Source organism: Triticum urartu, chromosome 6 (assembly GCF_003073215.2).
Source record: "Triticum urartu cultivar G1812 chromosome 6, Tu2.1, whole genome shotgun sequence".
Classification (NCBI taxonomy): Eukaryota; Viridiplantae; Streptophyta; class Magnoliopsida; order Poales; family Poaceae; genus Triticum; species Triticum urartu.
The window spans coordinates 401,493,208-401,507,711 of record NC_053027.1 but is presented as its reverse complement, the minus strand read 5'-3'; the positions used below and the strand labels follow the sequence as shown (position 1 = coordinate 401,507,711).

At 49.5% G+C, this 14,504-nt stretch overlaps 1 protein-coding gene across 1 annotated transcript; it reads right to left on the bottom strand.

Annotated features, from left to right (window-relative positions):
• Positions 1-320: 320 nt before the first annotated feature.
• Positions 321-2,966, bottom strand: LOC125513777 (probable metal-nicotianamine transporter YSL12). Its single transcript, XM_048678966.1, has 4 exons — positions 2,494-2,966; positions 2,227-2,390; positions 2,038-2,135; positions 321-1,917 (listed from the first exon to the last, which is right to left on the bottom strand). Exons 1-4 carry the CDS (start codon positions 2,813-2,815, stop codon positions 480-482), a joined length of 2,022 nt encoding a protein of 673 aa, XP_048534923.1. The 5' UTR covers positions 2,816-2,966; the 3' UTR covers positions 321-479.
• Positions 2,967-14,504: the final 11,538 nt, after the last annotated feature.

The window sequence follows — 14,504 nt, the reverse complement described above, 5'->3', positions numbered from 1 at the left end:
GGTATTCATTTACCGGTGGTAATGATGGGTAATTTCTCTCCAACTCTATAAGGACTATTTAACTAGAGTTTCTGGAGCACCTTAACGAAAAACAGGGAGTTGTATCTCACATTCTAATTTTCTTTGGAGCAGAATATTATGAAGCTACCCCATCTAACTTGTGTTTTTTAGAGCGGAGCTAAATTTTAGAGAGCAACAATGTAGGTAAGCTAGTTGTTATCGACGAGTTGGTTAGTCATCAATTATTTTGTGTAGATATACCAAATACTTCATGGAAGATCAGCAAACATTAGGGACAGTCAGTTGGACATACCAAGATATATGAATTCAGGACATTGGATCTTGCCATTTAGATGAAGCTTCTATAAAAAATCGCAGACAAACCAGCAGCACAAACTAAATCAATTAAAGCGATATAATGTTGCACGATCACGAAGCTGAGTAGTACTACTAGTTGGGTAAACGAGAATGCATGGATGCTATGTCTTGGACGAGAGGGTTTGGATGAAGGCATCCACTCTAGCATTCGTGGATCTGGACAGGAACTTCATGCAGATCGGAGGCTGCACCTTGGCCAGAGCCAGCACCGACTGCGGCATGCTCCAGATCCCCTCGCCACAGATCAAGCCCGAAGCAACCGAGCGCGCGAACATGTCCGCCCCGGCCTTATCCACCCTCTCCCACACGAACAGTATCGCGCTGCCGACGCACATGTCGATCGCGAAGTACGACCCGAGGTAGAACGGTATCGCCATGGCCATGGGGACGGGCATGAACCTCGACACCTTCTCTGGCGCCAGGTCTCGCGCAAGGTTGATGACGACCGCCGCGGCGAACACCACGCAGCACAGGGTGAGGCAGTGCTTGGGCAGGGAGGAGAAGCCCTGGACGCCAAAGATGGCCATGTTGCGGTACACGACGGCGTAGGGCGCCGGGTAGTCGCTGCCGCTCAGCCCGACGTTGTCGAACGCCCTGTAGAAGAGCCAGAAGACGCAGGGCCCGATGACGCAGCCCATGGCCGTGCCTATGACCTGGCTGATGAACATGGACCTCGGCGACGCCAGGGTCATGTACCCGGTCTTGAAGTCCTGCATGAGGTCGGCGGCGGTGGCGACGATGGTCATCATGACGCCGCACGCGGCCAGCCCCGCGATGACGCCGCCGTGCGAGGCGCCGGCCCACGCGCCGAAGACGAAGATGCCGAGCTTCCCGTAGGTCGTGGCGAGGGACCAGTCGGTGAGGCCCATCCCGTAGGCGTTGCAGAAGGCCAGCACCGGCGCCATGCCGTAGACGGCCAGGATGTAGTACCATTTCAGCTGCGGGAATATCTTGGGGACGACGCCGACGGAGACGGCTGCCACGGCGACGTACCCAGCCAGCGCCACGCCCATCGGGATCTGGTCCCTGAGGAAGTACTCGGTGCGACGCAAGTCATCGTCGTCCAGGGACCTCGCCGGGCCATCACCGGAACCGGACACCGGGAGTGTGCTCTTCCTCCTGGCTGCTGCCATGAATGCCGTGGACATCCTCAGGCTGACTTTGACGAAGTTGTAGAAGCCGTCACCAAGAATCATGGCGATGGATATGAAGACCTTGTAGCCTTGCAGCCCATGGAGGTCGGAGCCCTTGGCGGTGGCCGGGTACCAGCTCCCCTTCTTCTTCTCTATCAGGGGCCACATCAGTCCCCACGAAAGGATGCCGCCGAGGAGAATGGAGACGTTTATGATGTAGGGGCAGATCATCCCGACCCCGACGTAGATCGGAGAGAAGCTGAAGTAGAACTTCCTCTCGTACGCCTCGAGGCCCAGCGAGGGGAAGCTCTCGAAGCCGCAGTCGTCGCCGGCGGTGTAGAACCACTTGAAGAAGCCCCAGAGGAAGCTGAAGAGGGAGTACCTGCCAAGAGTCTTCACCTGCTCCCTGGAACAAAGCAACACAAGAAATTTCTGATCCAGTGGTACAACAATACAATACAATGTCCTACACTATCTCTATGTCAGTCGAAATGTACAGAACAAAGATCGCACTGACTGCACGCACTTTGCGTCCTTGGCGCCCTGAGGAGTGTGGAATCCGTTGATGAGGGTCGCCGTCGCGGTGCCGCTCGGATAGCTCAGCCCGTAGTCGATGATCATGACCTGCACGCGCAACGCAATCCATTCAGATTTACACCTTCCCTTATGGAGAATTAATGGCACAAATTAGCGGAGAGCCCCTGATTTGATTTACCTTTCTCAGGGGCACCAGAGCGAAGAGGCCGACGAAGCAAACGAGGAAGAGGAACCCGATCATCCACCCCAAGCTGGGGTCCTTGACGTTCATGGCGTCATTCGCCTCCGTCGCCTGGCCGGCGATCCTGCTGCTCATGGCAAACATGTAGGAGCCGAATCCACCTGCACGCGCGCGCCTCTTGCGCACCGGTCAGCAGAGCACACGAAACGGAGAGGAACGGGTAATTGAAAACAGTCGGCAAAGAAAACGGCCGCGCGCGCTTACCGCTGAAGGCGATGCCGTAGGCGGCGACGACGCAGGTCTGGATGACGGTGTTCTCCTGCCGCGTGAAGGGGCGGCGGGGCAGGCCCAGCCTGGCCTCGGCGGCCGCCCAGAGACGGGCGAAGAAGAAGCCAAGCAGCCCCGCGGAGATGTTGAGCGAGGGGATGATCCCCGCCGTGAGGCTCAGCTTCATGACGATGACGCTGAAGAGCACGGCCAGGAGCGCGCTCACCACGAAGGCCCGGACCGTCAGCTGCTCGCGCCACGACGGCACCATCTCCGCCGACTCCGCGCCGCGCTCCCTCGCCTCCTCGCCCGTCGCCATGCCGGCTGGGGAAGCGCCGGCGGCGGATTGGGGTTTTGTAGCACAGGGAGGGGAGGATGCACCGGTGGTGGATTTAGCTGGACGCAATGAATGTATGCATTGGTACCATCTGCTGTCACTCCATTTACTACGGGATTTTGCAAGGGTCAAGGCTCTTGGATAATAACATTGCGAGGGTCTCCAATATTGGAAAGAAATAAATGCTCAATTCTGCCATTTAGGAAAAATGTATGCTGTCCAAATATTTTTGGGAGGTGATAACTGCCACACGTGTGGCGTGGAGGACGACCCGCCCGCACGCATCGTGTGGCATGGACGGGAACCGCCCCGCACGACCCCGTCCGCGCGCACAAAAGCGCGCCCGCACGTCCGGTGCGTGGCAACCCCGCCCGCACTGCCTCGTCCGGGCCAGACGAGCCGCTGCCCGCACGACCCAGCCGTTCCCGGCCTCCAATCCGTCCCCTCTCTCGTCTGCGCCCTCGCCCCTCGCCTGTCGAACCCCGACCTCCGTCGCCGGCCATCTCTGGTTGCCATGGCAACCAGGGAGGATCTGTAGGGTGCTCCCACCGCAAACCACACCCCTTATCTCCCCCCACCCCATCCCACCCCCACCCCCCCAACCCCCACTCCAACAACGCCCTCCAGAGCCGACCAGCTAAAAGCAGGTGAATCTCCCGATCTCCCTACTGTTTCTCATCCTCCTTCTGGGCAGAAAATTGCAAAATTACCGACAAAGTTGGCAACTAGATCCATCCTACAGGGTTAAAACACTACATACGTTGTGTGACTTCACAGTTGCCAAGCAGAATACACTAGATCTGCCATGTAGTACGCTAGAGATAACCGTGAGTTCTCAGTAGGTTGATGCTCCTAGTTGGTGAATAAATGGATGTGCAGGAATCCATAAAAAGGGAGAGAGAATTGATAAATTTGGAATAATGGGGGGTGTGAAAATTAATTGCCATTGGTGTATAACGTCAGTTGCCACCTGTCATTGTCGTCAACTGCCACCATGTCAACTTATTGCTTGCCATCCTATTGTAGAGCCTGATGCCATCAAATCAAACGGATAGCTAGCACCAGATTTTAGAAAAGGATAGTGGATGTGCATGTCCTACTAGCCATGATATGTTGGTTGCCAACGCATGAAAATGTGATAGCACTGACGTGTTAACTTCTACATGCAAGCAGCACAATGATAAAAAAAATTTGGATTGTTGATGCCTTCTTGTTCATCCAGTGATTGAGAGCACATCAGAACAGAAGCGAGACACGGAAAAGAATGAATCACGAAGATGGTGCAGATGATTGGGGTTCTCAAAGGCCAGAAACGCCGCCACCTTTCGATGCATCAGAGTACAGTCAGCTCATCTCTGCAGGGCCGTTGCTGCCGCTACTAGAACAGTATGCAGGCGTAGGTACGATGCGTGCTAAAAAATGAAGAGAAACATTTGCCATCTTCGCGACGATGGACATGACATTCTACTTATGTCGTGCATTGTCATTTGTCTTGCAGGTTCTTATGACCAGAACACTCTTAGGGGGGCCCCGTGGCAAGTGCACTCACAAGGCGCTAACGCTGACAAATGTACGGGCAGCCAACTCCAACTAGTTAGTATGGCTAATCAAGGTAATGCAAAAACGAAAAAAGAGCACATAATGCTGTGGACATGAAAAATGAACATGAAAAAAAGATGGCAAAAGGACTCACGAGTTATCACGGGTGTAAAATGCAGAGCCTTCGTGCAGCATGTGGAATCGGGCAGCACCCATGTACCTGCCATCGACGTCGTACACAGGTGAGTCCATAAACATAGTGAAGATGCGGATGCTCAGTCAGCACAAGGAGCGTAGTTGACAACTACAAAAATTGCCATGACTGGTCTTCTACGGTTGCCATGTATTAAACACAACATTTGCCATCTCTGCACACCTGCAGTTGCCATGTAGGAAAAGCTGCAGTTGCCATTTCATGACAACTGCAATTGCCATCTAATAACAAACTGCGATTGCCCTACCGATGCAACTTCAGTTGCCATGCAAGCAAAAATGCATTTGCCACATAAGGGCAACTGCAGTTGCCGTGCTAGCACGAAATGCGTTTGCCGCGATTTGACCAACCACTACTATGATTGCAGGTTATTACGCTGGCGGTGACCCGGCAAACGTCTCCTGGCAAGCTTCGCAAATTCCTGGTGGATCACGTCATTATGGTGTAACAGACCGCACACGATGGTCAAATACAGCACAACAAGGTAGAGGGAAAATATCTGAACCACAAAAAACAGCGCTACATTTGCTATTTGTAGTTATTTGTAGGCAAAACAATGGTTGCCATGTTTGTTGAACAGTAGGTGCCATGTCTGCACACCTACAGCTGCCATAAAAATGACCACCAACAGACTGACGGCTTGCTGTCTGTAAAAGATGTCATGGAAAATCACTCGAAGATGGTGTGATCCGTTGCGATCCACATGTTATCCAACACAAAATTCTTAATCTCGTACCTGTTTTTCCCTGTTATAGAACCTACAACTACAATGCACAGCGGCGCCGGCGCATCTACTGCGGGGAGCTCTGAGTGCACGGAAGACGCGTTCCACCAGACAGCAGACAAACATGCCGCAAACAATTTCGAGTCAAAGTCGGGAATGGCAATCATTCCAGCAATGCCGGCAAGCACCCCTTTGAACACAAGCACTGGCAACTCTCATGTATATGGGACTGCCGCCCATACTGAAGTGAACGATGAAACTGACGACGACACGCAAGGGGATGAAGATGGTGGGCAATCAGAGATCGTGGTGCCTCAGCCACCGTACATTGGGCAGAGATTTGAGTCATTCGAAGCAGCAAAGGAATACTACCAGACATATGCAAAGTTCCATGGGTTTGCGGTCAACACCGAGTACCGTAGGAAAATTAAGAAAACTGACGAGTACAGCAGAGGTGAGATGAGGTGCCACAAGGCACGCAGGAACAAGAAGGGGAAAGGCGATGCGCCTGTCGTTCCGGAACGAAAGAGAGGTATCATTCAGAAGACTGAGTGCCCTGTCCGGTGTAAGCTAAACGTAGATGGAGCACAGTGGGTGGTCAATGAGTATTTTGACGAGCACAACCACCAACTGATAAAGAAGTTCGACCTGGTGAAATTTCTGACCGCCCACAGAGGGTTCACCCCCGTCGAAAGGCAATTCGTAAAGCTGCTACATGATTGTAACGTCGGTCCATCGAGAATGGTGCAGATACTATCTCTCATCCATAGCAAAAAGGGGACTCTGAGTAGCATGCCGTACATACCAGCTGACGTCACAAACCTACGGGCAAGGTACCGTAGAGAGAGCAAGTTGGCAGACATAGAGGCCACAATTGCCTACTTCGATGAGAAAGCCAAAGAAGATGCAGATTTCTTCTACAGGATAAGGTTGGACGATGAGGACCGTGTCAGGAACATGTATTGGGTGGATGGTGCTGCAAGGAGAGCCTACAAACATTTCCGAGATTGCATTTCATTCGACACGACGTACCTCACCAACATGTACAAGATGCCGTGCGCTCCGTTCATAGGGATAAATAACCACAATCAGTCGTTGCAGTTCGGCTGCGGGCTCGTCCGGAACGAAGACACGGATGGGTACGTTTGGCTGTTCAAGACCTTCTTGGAGTGCATGGATGGACTTGCTCCGATGAACATAATAACGGACCAAGATTTCAGCATGCGTGCAGGCATAGAGGAGGTCTTTCCGTTGGCAGTGCACAGGCACTGTAGGTGGCACATTATAAAGAAGGCTGAGGAGACGCTAGGACCGTTCTTTGCTGACTGTCCAGAGCTGCACAAGGCATTCGAACTGTGCGTGGACCATAGCTTGACGGTGGAGGAGTTTGAAAGGAGCTGGTTGGCCATGACTGAAACACATCAAGTCCAAGACAACGAGACTCTTGTAAGCCTGTGGGAGAAGCGAATGTACTGGGTGCCGGCCTACTTCATGCAGTGCTTCTTCCCCTTTCTGCAGACTACGCAGCGCAGCGAGGGATTCAATGCTGTTTTGAAGCGGTACGTCAGTCCTGGCAACTCATTGCTACAGTTTGCCAAACAGTACACAGCTTTGCAACAAAAAATTCTGGGATCTGAGCTGCAGCAAGAAGCGAACACCGCGCTAAAGCAGCCAAAATTGCTAACGTACTTACCGATGGATAGGCAAATGAGCAAGATATACACCAACAAGATCTTTAACAAGTAAGTCAGTTGCGTTACAGTCTTATTTGCAGAAAAAGCACCAAGTCAGTATGTGTCTTATAGAGTGCGATGCAGTTGCCATGATTTTGCGGTTGCCATGTTTAATAAAGTACTGTTTGCCATGCTTACTCAGATGCAGTTGTCATATTCAATAGAAATTCTGTTTGTCATGCTTAGCCGGATGCAGTTTCAATGTTGTCATGAAAATGCAGTTGCCATGTTTAATGCAATGTACTTCAACTGGACATGTTGGTGTGCAAATGCTAGTGTCAAATGGAAAATGTTATGTTGTTGCCATGTCTATTGAAATGCAATTGCCATGTTTACTAAAATGCAACTGCCATGTTTGCTGAAATGCAATTGCCATGTTTAATAAACTCTAGTTGCCATGTTTAACAAAATGCAGTTGCCATGTTTAAATAAGATGCATCTTCCATGTTTGTTGAAAATGCAGTTGCCATGTCTATTGTACTGCATTTGCCATGTATAGCGTACTGCATTTGCCATGTTCAACATACTATATTTGCCATGTTCAATGAATTACGTTTGCCATGTTCAAACAAAATGTATATCTATTTTCCATGACAACATAAGGTGCTGCAAGAAAAAAGCCCACAATAGTTTAACAGAAAACACACAAAAAATGCAGATTCCAGGAAGAAATAAAGCGTGCCAGCATGTTCATGGCTTTCCAGGTGGACGAACGTACGTTCAAGGTGTGTTCTATTTTGGGCATGTCAGATTCAGAACCTGAAGACCCGGACAAAGGAAGGAACTACTTCGTCACAGCCTCGATAGGCGAAGGCGAGTTCTACTGCCAATGCTGCAAGTTCGAACGGGACGACATTGTGTGCTGTCACATACTAAAAGTAATGGACGTGAACGCTGTGACACGGATGCCCCGACATTTCATAAGGCGGCAATGGACTTGGGACGCTGACTATGCGTTGGCGCCGCAAACAACACACGCAGTTCTGGCTGTGCATGACGAGAGACCAGAGTCAACCATGGAAGCCGTAAGGCACGTTGTGCTGACAAAGAACTATGCTGAGCTAATTGATGAAGCGTGCAAGAGTGATGACACAGCGAGAGTCACAGAAAAACACAGGAAAGCACTCAAAAGAGAGCTTGATGAGATTAAGAAGAGGAAAGCCGAGGAAGCCTTACACCGGTTCCCCCGCACATCAAGCGTGCCTTCATCCACGGGGCCGTCGTCTGAAAACTCGGAGATAGGATCTGGAACAGCAAGCACACAGACCCAGGTCAGGAACCCACCCCGTTCCATCACAAAGGGGCGTCTAAGAGAGATAAGGTACAAGTCGGGATTGGAGATCCAAGCAAAACACAAGAAAACGAAGAAAGGGGCGGCCAATCCATGAGCAAAAATTTTGGCGTTGTGGACATTTTGTTTTGTACCCTACATGTTGAGAATTCTTTTTTAAAACAATTGGGGGAATAACTCTTCAGGGGCATCAGAAGTGCAAGGGAAAATTCATTGAATGGCTAAATGCAGTTGCCATGTTATGGGTACTTAATCTGCCATGATGTATGCATTTAATTTGCCATGTTATGTGTAGTTAGTATGCCATGATTTTTGATACTAAACATGTCATGCTAATTTATGCTAAATATGCCATGCTGTTTTGTACTGAATATGCCATGCTAGTTGTAGTGGATCTGCCATGTTAATTGTACTGGATCTGCCATCTTAGTTGTGCTGTAGTTGCCATGTTAATTATGCTGGAGCTGCCATGTTGTTTGTACCGTATCTGCCATGTTAGATGTACTGGACATATGCCATGGTATTCCTGATGACTCTGCATGGCATGTATTCACATGACAAAAATGACGCGGTTTACGGGCACGTAGTGTGTTGTGTGCAAGTGTATGGGAAACAAGTTGGAAAACAGCGTAACGTGCATAAACCCCAGCAAAAACGTTGTGGCTGCATGATCAACCTACCCCCGTGCAGTTACCGATGAAAATGAAGAAGCAAAAAAGCCAAAAATGTAAAACGACAATGACTTCCACTACCCATGTCTGATGAACTACATTTGCCATCGTTTTTAAAACATCGTAGACGCGTTCAAAGCATCAAAACGGTGCTAGAAACGACGAAACCATTGTAATAATTACTCCTAAAAGCAGGTTCACGTCCACACATATATTACATGAAACTATTCAAATGTCACTCGCACACCACCACTACATAGTAGCCTACGCGGGGTTGTAGCCACAACATAGCACACAAACATAGTTTTCAACGATAAACAACGAGATAATACCTTACATTCCTCGGCAACAGAATGTAAGGTGTGCGTCCGGTCTGTAATGCCACATGATCACTTGTACTTCTTGGTGACTTTCTTGACAGCTTCCTGTACAAACTCGCGTGCTCCCGCCCGCTTGTTGAAATCTTCATTCGTCAACCAGTTCCATGTGTGGATTTTCCGGAGCTCAACGACCGTTGCAGCTGTGATAGCGGGGACAATTCTGCCTTCCCACTTCGCAAGGTACTCCAGCGCGTGAAAGCCACAGTCCGTCCTGCACGAGGAAAAGAGTAACGTGACCACGCAAAGAGCTCAGACGTAACAAAAGACAGACTTCAATTTTAGATCTGACAAACAAAACAGGAATTGGATTGATGTAAAATGGTAGACGAAAAGGGAGGAAGGAATTACGTGTTCCCTTGCTTTGTAGTCGCCACATACTCAGTCGGGAAATGACTGATCTGGACCTTTGAGTGTTCATAGTGGCGGTGCCATGTCTCTTTGAGGTTCTTAATGAAGAATTCAGCATGCGTGGTGAGGTCTGCATCATCTTCCAAACGGATTGAATCAAGCACCTCAACACGTTGGTTCTTCAGGTCAAGACAGATCACGTAGTGGTGACCACACTTGTCGTATGGGTCATGTGGTGAAAGCTCCTGGAACATGGGGAACATGACCTGCATTTAAAAAAGTGAGGAAAATGAGAATCAGCGTTCGCGTAAAGAACAGCAGAGGGACAAAGGAATTAGAATCACGTAGAAAAACAATGGTTATGGGTGGGGGTAGTTGAAATAAAGTTGCCGTCCATGTGTGAACAAAAGTATGCCATGTATTTTACTGTCAAGTTGCCACATAGTTTGCGCGGCATGCAAAAATCAAATAAGTCAGTGTGCACGGCAGCTGTTGCCACATGAAAACAGCTGCCACGTAAAACATAACTGCATATGATGGCAACAAAAAGCACACCTTGTGAAAAAAAAGTGCAGACATTGAAGGAGTACTCACATATTTCTTCATTGTGAGCTTGAAATCATCGTGTTGGGCAAAGTTCTTCCTCAGGATTTTGTGGTGGAAGTCACCGTCCCATATTTTGCAGGTCACACTGTAATGCATGATTGTCTTGTCGGCGCACACATCGGTGTGGTTGTTGATGTAGTCAATACCGCATGCAACTACGTTCGTCGACATTTTGCCGTTTGGCCTCACGGACTCAGCAAGATCACCAAGGTCGACGTACGTCGCTCCGCATTGAATGACTTTGGTTCTGTCCAAACATGAGCTGTATGAAAACAATATAACATGGAAGGATCATGCCTACTAAGTAAAAAAATTTATGAAAGAACTAAAACAATATAACATAGAAAGTATGAAGGATGTGAATGGTAAAAAAGGAGCAAAGCAAAATGAGATGTTATGGGGTGTGGTCGTTTACGCTTTCAGCTCCTTCATGTGCTTGCCGCTGGACCTCGCATTTCCAAACCGCTTGACGATATCGTACAGCTGGGTCTGTTCTTTAGTGGCCCTGAATTCGGGCTCGTAGTCTTCCGCGGGAGGTGGGTGCACTACCCTCTGCTGCCTCACAGAACCAGGAGTGGCACTCCTAATGGTATCCTCAGATACCGTGTCTGCAGGCACGTTGGAACTTGATTGCCCTTGCCCTCGTGAGGACTTCCTCTGCAATGCTGCCTCCTCAAGCATGCCGTAAGTTTCTTCAAGAGACGGTGAAATCTCCTCGGGTGTGGCTGCAGTGATAAAAAAAGAGTGGGTTAGGATACCTAGGAAATCAAAAGCAGATGGATTGTGAGAAAAGATGGGGTGCATGATGTGAGTTGTAGGTAGGAAAAAGTGGGGCAGTTGCCATGTGTGATCCAGCTGTAGTGACCATGTCATAGCAACTACAGTTGCCATGTAGTTGGAATGTAGTTGCCATCTAGTTGGAATGTAGTTGCCATGTCACAGCAACTACAGTTGCCATGTTGTGTCAACTGCACTTGCCATGTGATTGCTTTATGAAAAAATGCAGCATGGAAACAAAAAAAATGCAGGTGACATGGTGTTGAATCAATTCCAGTTGCCATGTGTGATGCACTGTGTTTGCCATGTTACGGAGACTACGGTTGCCATATTGAATCAACTTCAGTTGCCACATGGTTGCCCAAATGTAAAATGCAGCATGGCAGAAAAAAAAGTAGGTGACACGGTGCATCAAATCCAGTTGCCATGTAATCGCATGTCAGTTGCCATCACAAGTGAGAACCCCCCAAAACAAAAAATATGATTGGGACAACAGTGAGACTACACAGACGTGTGCAAGAAAAATCATATGGACATGGCAAGTGTACCTGCCACAATCGGCTCTGCAAACTTGACAGCCTTCCTGCCCTCAACCATTGGCTGCGCCATCATTGCAGGCATGCCTCCTGGGAATGCAAAGGCAACTGGCATAGGATCTTGCACAACCGGTCGATTTTGACTGATGCCAAGGTTGAAACTCGGTGGGGTAAAGGCCATTGGGTGCCTCTCATTCCTGCTGGCCGGACCACGAACGACTTGCGGGGCAGAATCCAAGGGTGAAGGATCAACAAACATATCTGAATCGGCCGCTGCAGAATGATCGTCCTTATTTGCAGGGCGGGGCGTGTTGTCAGTGGTATCAACCGTAGCTTTCATGACAATCTTCTTGTTTGGGCTGTAGGGGACACCGACGTTGACTGGGAGCCTGGAAGTGCGCAGATTTATGCTGGAGATTTCCACTGCAGGAAAAGGCACAGTCTGCTCCGGGTGTTCACCTGCGTCGCTCGTGCCCGGCTTGACACCTGCATCAGTTGTGCTCCGGTCTTCAGGTTTCTCCGTCACATTGCTTTTGGCAGGTGGCGGGAACAGTGTGGACGCAGGAACAAAACCAGACTCGTCTCTCTTGCTCCTGGCTACTGTCGGTGCGTTCGGTATGTCTGTTGGTTGCTTGCGGGGGCTACGACGCCTAGGTGGTAGACCAACACGCGAAACAGTCGGCTTAGCAGTATTTGCACCGCCAGGAGCTGGAGCTGTTGTGCCAGGACTCTCACCTGTAGATGGCATGTCCTTGTGAACTGCCGCCTCGACCGCTTCTGTCGTGGACACAGGAGTGCCACCGCGCACGCGCTTGGAATCAGTGTCAGATGAGCGGGAATCTTCCTTGCCTAGGTTCGTCTCGGGAGTGTCCACTTCAACGCTTGCTGATGGGGTGGCATGACTCACAGCAGCATCCTTCATTGCCAGAAGGGTTGGCAGTATTTCAGCTGTCCTGGCAGATACCGACTCGTCACTCCCCGATGTACGGATGCCTGTTGTTGTAGGCTGCACATCTGCAGCCGGCGGAGATGGTCTGCCACTTGCATCATAGTTGGTGGGAGCGGTCAACGGTGCAGCAGCAGTATTGTCGACTGGTGCCTCCTGTACATCTGAGTTGCCCCCTATTGACAACTTTGAATGCATGCGTTTGAGCGGGTCCTTACTGATATGCTTGGACCCACGCGTAGTAGTCTTCTTCACCCTGCAAAAAAAATGAAGCGCATGAAAAAGGTATTTAAAAATGAAACAAAATTATGTTTGCCTTGGTAGAAATCTTAAGAAAATGGAAAAACAGGTGGAAAAGCTGACAGTTGCCATATAAGGGGAACGTCAGTTGCCATGTGTCATAACTATCAGTTGCCATCCAGCAGCAGTTGCCATGTTAGCAAACCTTGAAAGAATGATAAAAATGTCTGATCTGCCATGAATGCAATTTCAAACCTAGGCGTGGGATGAGCTCACAAGACAACGGTAAAAAGATGGCAGTTGCCATAAGGTGCATTAAAGTTACCATTTGGCCTACATTCCAAATGCCATGTGAAAAACAAAAATAGAAGTTGCCACACGTTTAGAAAGTAAATAAAATATCATTTGGTAAAACAGCGGTTGCCACGTGGGGGGGCGATGACAGAAGACAATGTGACAAGCTAAACGAATGCATTGGAAAATCAAAAAATATAGCGCTATGTCAATGAAAGCGGATGAAGAAACCTACTTCCTGACTGCCTTCCTCAGGTCTGGCAACACGACAGGATCCCCGGTGTTGGTTGTCGTCGTGCGAGGAGATGTCCTGGTGGAAGTGGCATCACCGGCAATGGGGGCACCTTTGTTCAACCGAGCAGAAACACAGGTTGGCGTTGGCGCCTGTTTCTTCGTAATTGCTCGTCCACCAGCTGTCGGCTCGCTGCACGTTTGAGATGGAGGTCAAAAAAAAGAGGTGGCAATTGTCAGACAGCAATCTCATTGCCGCGTTTGAAAGAACACAAGTGCAAAGAAGAGGATGAGTCTGTTCGAAGAAAATAGACAAAGCAAAAAGCTAAGATGAAAGTCGAATCTCTTCCTGGCAGCTACAGGGTCGGTCCTAGACCTCTTGCCAGCAGAAACTTGCCCAGCACCCTCTGGAGCCATCCCCCTCTTTGATGGCAAAACCCCTTCGCCTCTCACAGCCGTGTGTTGTTTGACTTTATCCGGTTGGGGGACATCTGTTGCATCCTTGCCCTTGTTACCACCCGCGCGAAATTCAGCGTGTTCATCATCATCGGTGTCCTCTTGCACATTATCCATGACATCATCGTCATCCTTGCTGAGACCAGCGTCTCCACCTAGTTCATCTTGTGTGTCAGCGGGCTCCTGGGAACTGTTGTAGTCATACCGGCCACGGCAACCGGTTGGCCGGTGTGTACGTTCTGGGACGAATGAAGTGAATTGCCTCGCAACCGCGTCGCCGTCAGAGCCACTGAGGGACGTCCACCCCTCAACCAACTTCCCGAGCAAGCCAGTCATTCCAGATGCAAACTGCCCTATTAGCTGCTCAACAGGTGCCCTCACCTGTACACAAAACAAAGAGGCATCAATGACAACCCCGTATTGCAATCACTTGCACGACATCGAAAAATACTCCACGGCAAACCATATATGTATATCTTTTGATTACCTCTGAAGGACAAGACAGAGCTGAGTGCACGTCCATCCACTTTTCAAAGTTTTGAGGCCCCCCAAACACGCTGTAGTCTATAGAATGCTTGGCCATCAGCTGGGGAGAAAGAAAAAAAAGTAGCAAACGATATAAGAGAGAGAATGATGAACACTGACTAGCAGTTCATGTGTTGCAAAAAAAGCAGAACTAACCTGC

What these genes read in the sequence shown, in the direction of transcription:
- LOC125513777 (XM_048678966.1), bottom strand. Translation starts at nt 2,815, where the DNA reads ATGGCGACGGGCGAGGAGGCGAGGGAGCGCGGCGCGGAGTCGGCGGAG. An exon ending in CTACGGCATCGCCTTCAGCG is followed by an intron (nt 2,391 to 2,493) that starts GTAAGCGCGCGC and finishes GCGCGCGTGCAG; the next exon opens with GTGGATTCGGCTCCTACATG. An exon ending in CTCTGGTGCCCCTGAGAAAG is followed by an intron (nt 2,136 to 2,226) that starts GTAAATCAAATC and finishes TTGCGCGTGCAG; the next exon opens with GTCATGATCATCGACTACGG.